Source organism: Typopeltis vanoorti, chromosome 16 (assembly GCF_054136105.1).
Source record: "Typopeltis vanoorti isolate ZY-2024b chromosome 16, IOZ_Tvanoo_1.0, whole genome shotgun sequence".
NCBI lineage: Eukaryota > Metazoa > Arthropoda > Arachnida > Uropygi > Thelyphonidae > Typopeltis > Typopeltis vanoorti.
The window spans coordinates 36,280,382-36,292,909 of record NC_143564.1 but is presented as its reverse complement, the minus strand read 5'-3'; the positions used below and the strand labels follow the sequence as shown (position 1 = coordinate 36,292,909).

The 12,528-nt window shown below is 37.1% G+C and overlaps 1 protein-coding gene across 1 annotated transcript in view; it reads left to right on the top strand.

Annotated features, from left to right (window-relative positions):
* Positions 1 to 12,528, top strand: part of LOC150097953 (uncharacterized) — a 173,119-nt gene that overhangs the window by 154,257 nt on the left and 6,334 nt on the right. The window contains exons 27-28 of the mRNA XM_090406644.1: positions 2,370 to 2,477; positions 4,952 to 6,302. Coding sequence (XP_090262770.1) covers positions 2,370 to 2,477; positions 4,952 to 6,302 — 1,459 coding nt within the window. The remainder of the gene's footprint in view (positions 1 to 2,369; positions 2,478 to 4,951; positions 6,303 to 12,528) is intronic.

Below are 12,528 nucleotides of genomic sequence, written 5' to 3'. Positions count from 1 at the left end.
ATAAAAAAATTTAAAAAAAGACTCGGTTCAAATCCTTTCTAGGACGCAAAGAATTTCACTTTTATTATTATTTATTATTAGTCCAGATAAAGTCGTATTGAAAACCTTGTAGAGAGGAAAAATGATTTCGCAGAATGGATTTTTCATTCCCTAAAACAACCAAAACCCACAAGCATAATACTACTTTCATAGTTTTAATTGCTTCGGCATAATCCAAAATTAAACCAAACCCAAGCTCAAAACTACTTGAACGTTGAGATTTTGAAATGCTAGTTCGCATACATACATACACAAGATTATAAGTATCATTAAAAAAAAGAAAGAAGTTAAACTGACCATTGCGAGTGTTATACAGACTTCATTTGCCTAAGAATCCATGTAACACTCGAGGTATTATGCATCAGTTTTAAATGTAGCAGTATGTATAGTATCGTCTATGATAATGACAATGTTGACTCACTGTATCCCATAATAATGATAATTGATAATGATCATCAATAATAACAACGCGTCAACGTAAAAAAAAAAAAAACTTTTTTTTTTTTTTTATGTTTTCATATTGGTATCCTACATCCCTTCAATAAAACGCACTATTTACCATCAGTAACAATCAGATAATGATTTTCCCAGCACGCATGGCAACAGGAAGTTCCATCTGAAGGCTGGTGTTTCTGACTGTCTGCAAGGAACCGATCAGTGACATGTCAGATGACCAGTTCTTGAGAAACGCTTTCTTCCCAATGGGGTTTCCTTCATTTTATGAAAAAGTGGGTCAGATCGGTTCGGTACAAACCGATCTACAGCACTCTACTGAGAACTGTAAAAGTACAGATGTTCTAGTGTTTCCCAGTTCTGCTATATGGTTTTCTAAAATATTACTAATAAGATGGACTGAATGTTCCACAAACGAAGGCAAAAAGTGCTAAAAAATAAAATATAACAAAATAATAATGATAATGACCATTTCATTGATTTCTCCGTCTCCACCACTTAATCCATCAACTACACCGACCCGCCATTACCATCATTATCATCTACACTAACGCCATCTACTGCCTACCATTACTACCACCACCATTAGTGTTTTGGTCTGAATTGCGTGTGTTCTGAAGGCTGATTTGTTTGTATGCAAGATGAAAAACCCGAGTTTCCGTATGAGATTGGCTAATTTACCTTCACGAAAAATTCCCATATAAAGATTCTTCTCGTCACGACGAGAATCGAGCTTAGGCCTTTTTCCAATATAAGTGCGCGACGTACCGTGGTTCTTCCAATTGCACTACGGAGGCGATGAAAAAGACTACTTCGCCAGTAAGTAGTAAGCAACGCACCACTAGCTTATGGATAAATGCTTATTTAAGGTTGATGATGATCAGCCTGTATTTTCACCCATTATAGGGTGAAGGCTTCTCCCATTCGGCTGGCAATGAGGATAAAATTTGAGAGAGTAATGGAAATTGACTACGGATATGGAAACAGACTTCCTGTTTTTGAATAAATTATACAAAGTTTATCAGGAAACTGGAGGAGATAATAGAAGAAATTAAGAAAAGAACCTTGAAATTGAATCACTCACAAAAAAAAAAAAGAACATGAAGAGGTTAATGGAGTAAATAAAGTGGAGCATGCTAAGGTTTGAGCGCATGGTGACCCAGTCCATCTTTGGAGAGTGTATACATATTTGTATGAACGTGAAAGACAGTCACAAACCTTCATGCCCTAGGCTGGATTCGAACCCGCAGCGTCTTGCTTGGAGAGTGGATACGCTAACCACTCAGTCAACCAGGCCGGTAATTACTAGTATTATGGCAGTGCACTCTTTCAGTTGGTTCCCAAAAAAGGCATTATTCTAGTTTTGTGAACATATTTTACACTACTGACTATCCCTTTCCTTCACCTAAAAAGTGCTTTTGTCACAAAACCATACAGTATGTCGCTATGCAACTTGACCGATGGAATCCATATCGCTAGGGGCATCTAGAGACAACTCCGTCCCAGAACAAATATTTTTCATCCCCCATCTTTATGTGACTGAATAACATATAACGCGATAATATTCAAGTGGAATATATAAAATGATAAAACATTGCATATATAATTTATTATAATTTTTAGATAATAAATGTACAGTATTGTGAACCTTCATACTTATGGAAACTAAAATACGGTGGACAATAATCGCAGCCACTTATCCTCTCAACGGTTATACATGCCACTGCAGCTGCTTGCAGTCCCTACGAACAGTCGGCTTCTTCACATTGGCGATATATGCTAAGGCAGTACTGTAATTACTTTTCTTACTTTGAAGCAGCTTGCATATTCAAAAGAACGTATTTTGAAAACTAACAATTCATTAATATTCCCTACAGGACGGAAAGATTCCTCTGTGTTTCGCAGCAAATGCTGGTCATTATGGTATTCTGAAATTTCTTCTCGAGAAAAGGCACAGCACTTTGGTTTTAATGGACGACGCATCAGTAAGTAAATTATTATTGGTTTCAGTCTGTTGATATTAGAATTAATTTTTGAAACTACGAATATGCAAAAGATGCAAGAAGAAATCAGATGACTTGAATCATTGTGTTTTTCAGTACTGTTTATTCATCCTTAAATCAGAAAGTCAAATTCTCACCCCAATGCCGACTTTGGTGGTTTGTCAAAGTCGTTGTATCTCACCTACACAGTGCACGAATGTCTATCGAATACTGTGTGTAAAACAGCAAGGGTAATCGATTTTCTGACGAAAATATGACGAAATACCGTCGATTACAAAGTTTTTTCGGTAAAGTGACTGCATATATGAGTACTATACGCTATTCGGCTCGAAGAACTAGGAGCATCGATGGCGATTTGACATTTAATGGTCAATCACAAAGTGTGTGGCTAAAAAACAGCAACCGTTGATTTTTCGTAGGCAAAAAGCTAAGCAGTTAATCAGTGAAAATTGGCGAATGATTCAGAAATCACCAGCATGGAAACTGAATATTCGATTCAGCTAAATTGTTACAAATTTTGGCTACAAAACGGAAGATACTAGATTTGAAGCAGTTGAATATTCTCCTTACAACGCCACAAATTTGAATTGTAAATTTCCTCAGTAAGTATGATGCGAAATTAGGTAGAGTAATAGTTAATCAAGGCGATATTGAAAGCTTGCAAGACGATTTAAATCGGTTGTCAGTATGCGCAAAAGTTAACGGGTGTTAGTTTAATGTCATGCATTTTGGGATAAATAGATTACAGGCCATATATCACATTGATGGCACTGTACGTCAGGAAATAGATGAAGCTAGAGATTTAGGTATGGTGGTAGACAGAGAATTAAAGTTTAGAGGATATATTGTTGAGGTTGCGAAGGCAACCATAAGATTACTTGGCTAGTGAAGAACACATTAACAAGTAGAGATAAGGAAGTTGTTAATCCTCTTTATAAGCTTTAATACTTCCAATATTTCATCTCAGTCACTGAGACATCTTCAGGGATTACAAATAACTAATGTAACATACACTCAAATACAACACAATACACAAGCTAAACAAGTGGGCGAAGCCCACATCTGGATTACTGTGCTCAAGTCTGGTCCTCTGGGGATGGGGAGACGGTGGAGAGACTTCAGAGGCAAGTGATCAAGATGGTGAGTGGCATATGGAATGATCCCTATGAGGATAGATTGAGGATGTGTGGATTGCAGAAGTCGGTTGATAGGAAAAATGGGGGGGGGATATGATAGAAACATTTAAGTTGCTTAAAGGATTTTGTAGGACAGATGCAGGGGGATATGTTTCAGCACTTGGCTAGAGAGACCAGAACAAGGGGTCATCCCTGGAAGTTGAATAAAGGTGTGGTTAGTAGGGATGTGAGGACTAGATGTTTTGCTTGGAGTTGTGAATGAGTGGAATGGGTTGCGGGAGTCAGTTGTGAGTGCCTTGTCTGTTAATGGGCTCAAGGAGAGGTATGATAGATTGTGTGGATAGATTGGGTCTCCTACGATGAGTCTTCGGACTCCATGGAGGTGCCCATATAATAATAATAATTTTACAAAGTTATCTGTGACAAGACAAGACTTAACCCATCCATTATATCTATACATAATATTGCTATTTTGGTCTTAAGTTTTCATTATTTTAGCTCATTACGAATGTTTGTTTGGAATAAGTTCAGATTCATATAAAGATTATCTTCTTTAATCGGGTCACAACTGTCCACAATTCTGAAGTTTAAAGGTAAGCACATGTTTGAATAACTCAGGAGTGTACTAAATATGGTGCTCGTGAGATACAGAATGTTAAGTCAGAGGGAATGTTCACTGCAAATTACAAATGCACTCATATTAGGGAAAATATTAAGCCTTAATAATAAAATTTACTATAAAACTTTTAATAGAATCAATTAACTTCCTTTCGCCATTTGTGCTGAGGAAGAAAAAAAAGCTTAAAGTGCTAATCTGAGATATTAAGCTGGTTATCTAAAACAGAAATAAATTGTTTTAATGCCATTTGAACTCTACAATCAAAATTGTCATTTGAAAGATAATTTATAATTATTACAGTCATATAGCGTAAATATCATATTTGGAGCTTGAAAGAAATTATCAGCAGAAGCCTCCATAACTTAGTTGGTTTTGCAAAGCTCTTTGGTTGAAAAGACGCGAGTTCGGATCCCGTTCAAGACGTGAGGAACCTTTATTAGGCCTTTTTAACAATGCAGGTAAGTTAGTCGGTCTCATATGAAGATTGCATGGTTTTAGTACCGGAAGCGGGTTTTTCATCCCGCAACCAGGTATTCTCAAGTATATTATTCGCATGTTATGGTTATTTTTTTATTTACAAATAACTGTTAAAACTCTCAAAAACATATGCATATAGATTTTATTGTGGCTAGAGTTATGATAAAAATGGCAATTAAAGCTTCTGGGTTATACATTTTTTTCTCTTTCTTTCTTTCTTACAGTTTCTGGTCGATCTCATGGTATGTGGAAAAAACCTCGACAACAAACCGTTGTTGGAATTTGTCTTCGTTTCCGAAGCCCCAATTGACACAGCAGTTAAGATGTCCCGCCAGTATGAACTTCTTGCGCTGAAAGAAAAAGAACGAGCCCGCGATCTAGAAAATATGGCGATATTCTGCGAAACCTTATCAACGGATCTGTTAGCGATTATTGCTAGCAACAACAACGCAGGATTGCTTCTTCAATCGGGAGATTATAAGCAGCAGGTTTTTCTCGATGTACTCATCGAACTGGAGCGTAAGGATGTCGTGGCGCACTCTGCTGTACAGAAATATCTCTCCGAGGTGTGGATGGGTAATTTAAAATGGCCAACTTGGCAAATTTTGCTGCTGTTTCTTGCTTTCATTGTTTGTCCTATCACGTGGATGGCGTTTTCTTTGCCACTCCATCGGTTTGCTAACATTCCCATCATCAAGTTCATGTCATATCTAGTATCCCACATCTTTCTGATCATCCTGTTATGTTTCACAATCATCAATCCCTGGTTTCCTATTTGGAAATCAGTAAACTTGTGTCCTCAAGCTCATGAGGTTATTCTATTAGGGTGGTTAGTAGGACTTCTGGTGGCCCAGATCGTTAACCCAAGGGATCGTGGAGGTCTTGGCTGGATCAAAGGCGTTATAGTTATTTTTGGAATTTCGGCAATCATTGTCCATTTAGTGGCCCTGTTGTTCTCCGATACGAAGACGAAACTCATAATACTGTATATAAGAAATCAGTTCCTTGCTGTTGCCTTACTTATGGCTTTCCTGGAATTTCTTAACTTTTTAACTTTTCATTATCTCTTTGGACCATGGGCTATAATCATCAGAGACCTGATAAAGGATTTGCTACGCTTCCTTGCCATCTTGGTCATATTTCTGACGGGATTTTCATTACATATATGCGCAATCTATCAGCCTGTTTACAATACTGGAAACGTCACGATTAGTGTAGAGGGAGATAAATTCCAGCATCCCATTTATACATTCGAGATGCTTTTCTTTGCGTTATTTGGTCTCGTGGAACCGGACTACATGCCCCCAATGCCCATGAGCCCAGCAGTTGCTACAATGATTATGAAAATAGTTTTTGGTGTATATATGATGGTTACAGTTGTGGTTCTCATCAATTTATTGATAGCCATGATGTCTAATACTTACCAGAGAATTCAAAGCCAATCGGATAAAGAGTGGAAGTACGGAAGAGCGAAGCTCATAAGAAATATGAATATGACGCTCCCTACACCTTCGCCGCTGAATACGTTTACCTTCTTACCGACGCTGATCAAAAGGTGGAAAGCGAAGCAGTTGGGTAAGTTACTGGCAAAATATTTTATTTTTTTAAAGAAAAACTTTGATATTTATATTTTGGAGGACTCATTCGCTTTGTTTTTGCTCGTTCGCAGTACTATGTAATAAACAGATAACGCCAAAATGATGAAATGCATTTATACGAAAAGTACTAATAAACATACACTTTATTTATTCATTTTTAATCTGCCGGAGCAGTATTATAAATAGCCATTCACCAAGTCAGGTTTTCCTTGGGGTTTTCATAGTTTACTTCCCTCAGCACGGTTTGTTATGCTTTGCTAATAACGTAGGATGAATAGAACTAACTTTCTAGGAAGGTTCGACAACACTGCAGCATAAGTAGGCTTTAAGCGTCTTTTATAGTGTGACAATTTCAATAATTTGGAAAATTTCCTGCTACTTACACCAGCGCCCTGGGTAATTGTCTCAATGCCATAGCGCTTCTGCCCTGCAGTCATAGTAGCTGACATAACAAGATTATCTGATTATCTGTCCAAATTAACAGAGATTATCTACCCAAAATGAAGCTTCATGGATATGTAATAATCCTTCCCTACTGATCTAGTAAGAAGTGGAAGAGTGGTCCACTTGTACGGGTTCGAATCCCTCAATGGGCATGGCTGTTTATGATCGTCTTTAGGTGGGAGATGAATTTCATCACCTGATGTGAGACCATCCTGCTTACTGGAGTCCTGAAGTGACTTGAAAAAGTTCCACTATTTAAAAAATAAATGAAAACTGCAGAAAAATAAAAATAAACATAAATAAATTTTTTTAAATGTTATTAAAAATCCTTGGCCCTCCCACGGTGCTAATGTACTCTAGGTTTGCCACCTTTTCTGGATGGAAGTTACATTAAAAAGAGAGAGAGAGAGAGAGAGAGAATAGTAGGAATCCATTCTTGCAACTGAGACAATTTTCGTCATAAATATGTTTGATTCCCCTGGGCAGATTGGCGAACAAGATAGATCCGGGAAATTGCTTAAAAACGGCTCAGGAACTCATTATTTTATAATTTTTAAAATAAAAATGACGAGGAATTAGATGGAGGGGAGGGGGTTGAGATATTTAGATGAATTCGCACGTCAGCCCACCGGGAAATTCCCATAAGCCCGCCGAGCCCTCTCTCCCCATTCCCCTAAGACGGAAGTGTGATCTAAATGATGGGTAAAAAGTTGCTTTGTTCTGTCGAAATTGTCATAGCTAAAGATCTTTCTTGACAGGGAATTATTATTTTCGAGGATAAACGGATAAAGCCCGATTATTCTTTTTTATATTGTGGAGACAGATGACTGAGAAATAATAAATAAATAAGTTTTTAATATTAATTGTTTTCTTGATATATTTTACTTTTATTTTTCACTTACAGCATTTATTTCAAACTTCTCTTTCGTGTTCAAAATGTCATACAGAAACATGTCACTGATTTCTTTTTCTTTTTGTTGTGGAGCGAGGGGGGGGAAGGCATCGTCTCCTGTTGATCCGCTGTGGAGCCATTAATAATAATATGTGGACCCAGTGAACTGATTTTTGGACTACTTCTTCATGTAGCTTCCTCAGTGAGAGGGTGCAGCACCATGTCCTTCCAGTTCTCTCTGTTGGTGGCTTTCCTTTTTGTTTCTGCATAGCCATGTGATCCTGTCCATGATCTTATATCTTCAAGCCATGTCCTTCGTTTTTTGCCTCTTGATCCTTTTCCCATAATTTTTCCTTCTAAAACTGTTAGTATCCTCTGTCCTGCTGAACTTCTCAGTATATGTCCTGCCAATCTCATCTTTCTCTGGATCATTTCCTGTAATAAAGATCTCTGTGTTCTCATTCTCTGTAGGACATCTGTATTTGTCGCATGTTCTGTCCATGGGATTTTCAGAACTCTCCTATAGCACCACATTTCAAAGGCCATTATCGGTTGCCTTACTCTCTTCTTGAATATCCAGGTCTCCCGTATATGAAAATTGGCCACACTAATGTTCTTGTCATTCTTTTCTTTGTCTCGATACTCACAGAACTTCTGAGCAGATCTTTATTTTTCCAGAATACATCTTTAGCTATGGCTGTTCTTATTTTTATTTCTTTATCTTGCTTTCCATCTGCAGTAAAGTAGGTGCCTAAATATTTGCATTCTGTTGTATGTTCAATTTTCATATTGTTTATGAATATTTCTGGCTCGGACCTGCTTTCTTTTGAGATTTTAATAAATTTGTTTTTTTTTTTTTGCATTAATATCTAATCCAAGTTCTTTACCTTCTTCAGTTAGTAGCTGCAGTAGTTTGCTTAATTTGTTTCTGTTTTCTGCTATTAGAATGTATCATCAGCATATTTAATTTAAGATTGTTGTATTGTATACCATTGATACTAATTCCTATTTTTTGTTTTTCAAATCTTTTTAATCACTGTCTCACTATAGATATTAAATAGATTTGGTGAAAGGATACAACTTTGTCTAACTCCTCTTTTTATTTTCACTTCAGAAGTCTCAGAGTTAAACAGCTGCATTTTCTGTTTGGTGTAAATCATTTTTATAATCTTAAGTACATGATCTTCTACGTCTAATTTATCTAATATATTGAACATTTTATTATGTTTTACCCGGTCAAAAGCCTTCTGAAAGTCTATGAAGCATATGTAAATGTTCCTATTTCTTTCGAGTGATCTTTGTATTATTATTTTTAGTTCCAGGATAGCATTAATGGTTCCCATTCCACTTCTGAAGCCTTTCTGCTGTTCACTCAATTTTCACTCGATTTTTTGGACTACCTACTGCTTGAAAAAAGAAAAAATATCATTCACTCTATGGTTTGAAAGTAATTCCACTTCAGTTGTCCAAGATGTTAAAGACAATTTCTACAGCTTTTCGCTGCTTGGTCCTGTTAAAAAAAAGAAAAGTATGAGAAATAAGCAACCGAGTGTGTACGAATTCTGAGATTATGGAATCTCGCGTTCCACCGAATTCCAATTATTTCATAGAATCATGAAATCAGTCCACAATATCAATGGATTGATATTGTGGACTTCTTCGACACTTCTGTGCATGTCAGAAGAAGGAGAATCCATTACGATAATAGGGTAAGTCAATACGTTTCGTGGGATGAGTGTTTATTATTATACGTCGGAAAATTAGCTTTTCTTTTATGAAAATTATACTTTTTAAAGTGGTAACTATTTTCCTTGTACAACATTGGAAAATTTTACGTATAAAGCACGTGATTTCGCGTGTTGGTGACCAATTCATACATCGCCTTATTTTTTTCTCCCCTTCAACATGAACTGACTCTTCTTGGCACCGAGTCAACTGAGGTTCTCGTATCTGTGGTCAGATCGTGCGTATTCTACGCACGTCGTAATCCCAGTTTGTAGGAGGGAAAAAAATCCCTGCCACATCCATAAAAGACTCAAATTCACCTAAAATTGAAAACGGAAGGAAACGGATTCATTAGGCTGTGCAATTACACGAATAGCTGCCTGCTGGTACCACAACCAAGTGCTTACTGCTGCCCCACGTTTGATATTTCTGATCATTTTCGATTTCCTCAGGTGATGACTGCAGCTTATGAATGCAGAAAGTAGCACTCATCCTTGCAAGCTCGTAACTTCTTTAAGTGTGAAGCCATCGTAGTTCGAGCTCTTTCCTCCTGGAATTCAGTTCAGTGAGGTCAGTGTAGATAGAGACTAAAAAGTTATGATAAACTCCTAGAACAAAAGTGATATTAAAGCAACTGATATAACCACAAGAAAGAGTATATGTTAAAATCCTTTAACCCCCATGTTTCAATCAAATTGTAATAATTTGTTCTTTTCTTTTAGGATATATAAAAAGACATGTCAGAGCTTTTGAAGAAAGAAATTCGAAGACAGAGGTACTGGCCATCATTCATATTTTCATTCTGCAAAAAAAGTTCGCAACTGAGATTCACCAACCTTTGTGGGACTTTGCGGGATTGTGCCCCAGTATATCCAACAGTTGCCAGATAGATGACAAGTCTAAAACTGGGCATCCTGAGACAACAAATGCCCCAGGTCAGGAAGACCTTCCTGTAGTTATCACACCTGAAGACATCGATGCAGTGCATGCCATGATCCTTGATAGTAGATGACCAAAAACATTGCAAAGAGTCTGGGAATATCTAGGGAATGAGTTGCGGTCATTATCCACCAACATCTGGTCATGCAAAAGCTTTCATTGAAGTGGATCCTCAAATGTTTAAATGCCGACCAAAAGAGAGAAAACGCGTGCTGTCATTCTCAAGGGATTTTGGGTTATTTTGAGAAATTAAGTGCAAGTTTTTTGGCTCGTTTTGTGACGATGAAACATGGCTTCATCACTATGGCCTAGGGACAACAGTCAATAGAGTGGAGACACAAAAGCTCTCCACGATCAAAAATGTTCCGAGTCCAAAAGTGTCAGAAGGGAGGGTTTTTGCTGTCTTTTTTGGATATGGATGGTGTAATCCTTACCAAGTATACCTCAAAAAAGGTGAAACTGTTATAGCAGCAGTTCATTCAACAGCTCTGAAAGAACTGAAGGAAAAACGTCGCAGAAAACTGAGCAGAGGCAGAGGTGGGTTGCTTTTTGCAGGACAACGCTCCTGCCCATACTGTTCAAGAAACCCAGCAGACAATACACAACTTGGACTTTCAATGTCTGCCTCACCAGGTCTATTCGCTAGACCTAGCCCCATCTGTATTTCCTATTCCCAAATTTAAAGAAACAAAATTTACCACAGATGATGAAGTCATATCTGCAACTGAGGGTTGGTTTGTGCAACAAGGGAAAGACTTTTTTCTCAGTGGATTGCAAATGATGCAGCAGCGTTGTAACAAATGGATAACACTTCGTGAGAATATGTAGAATAATGTATAAGTTACGTGGTCTACCTCTTCACAACTTTTCAGCACATCCTCGTGTAATCCCGGGTTATTTTCATGCCCTGCTCAAATGAAATAAGCACACATTTTGTCCACTGAATCAGGTCGACAGGAATTAGCTCAAGCAGAGAGAAAGAGAGACTGGTTCCTTTTATTGAACAATTTGTATTATTTATATTCTTTTCATCCTTTTCCATATATCAGATCTCTTCAAGGATACAATTTTTGTATAATAAAATGTACTATATCTACTGAAGGTCCAGTTTCATTTCTTTTCAAGGCATTTTATTCCAGCTAGAAGCGCTATATTTACATTACCTAAATTATAGCGTTTGATTTGGCTCCCTTTGATTCAAGCTGCCTTTCGGTTTTCAACTGACTATCTACTAACGTCCTCGTTGCCGTTCGCCTTGTATTCTTTTCTTCGCGAGTATCCACTTTCCTACGTTGTTTAGTTCTGCATAAATTTCTTCGGTCTTTCTCGCAATCGTTAGAACCTGCTTTGCACTCCCGATCTTCCTTATTATGCCTGCCAGCTTTTTAACGAAAACCTTGACTCCTGGTCTTAGCTGCCTCTGCATTAAACCAAACAGCGCAAACAACTAGGTTTATGTCTCTGGTATTACAAACAACGATATTTCCAACAAAGGCGCATATTTACAAAGAAGCTGGTATTAACGGCACTTGCACTGTTTAGAACAAACAAGGTTGAACGAGTTATTATGCGCTTTCAAGCTGTTTATAATTATGTTCGAGTTTCTATACGTTAAATAAGTAAATCTTTATTTTTACAGAGTTTTATTACCTCCTGATTCTTAACTCATCATTACTAGGTTACTGTTTACTTGATACTAATTCCGCAGGAATTTTATATTATAAACACTATTCATTATGCTTTTATCTTCGACTGTTATAAGACACTTTGTTTGTGTTACGTTTTCAACGGAAAACCTAACACGAGATGTTGACTTGCCTTTATAGTTTAAGCTTTGGCTTTTAAATTATTGTAGCTGAGTGACAAATTGAATTGTAATCGGAATAAAAGGGAAATCGTTAAGACTTAAATATGTACGGAATTATTCAGAGAGAAAGCAGCTTTGAAAGTGAAATATGTTTACTGATCAGGACCTGAAGAGGGATTATTTTGTAAAGGAAGTCAATTCACAAATAATTGTGAAGTTTTAATTGTTAAAACTGTTAAATCAATAACAGCAAAAAAAAAAAAAAAAGAGCTAGCAAAAACTATGCTAGTTGACCCTGCGGAGGTCGCGGTCGAAAAAATTGCAACGTGTCTGAGAGATACATTCATTACTATTATGGGGCTAAAATGCGATTAAAAAAAAACTGCAAATATCATG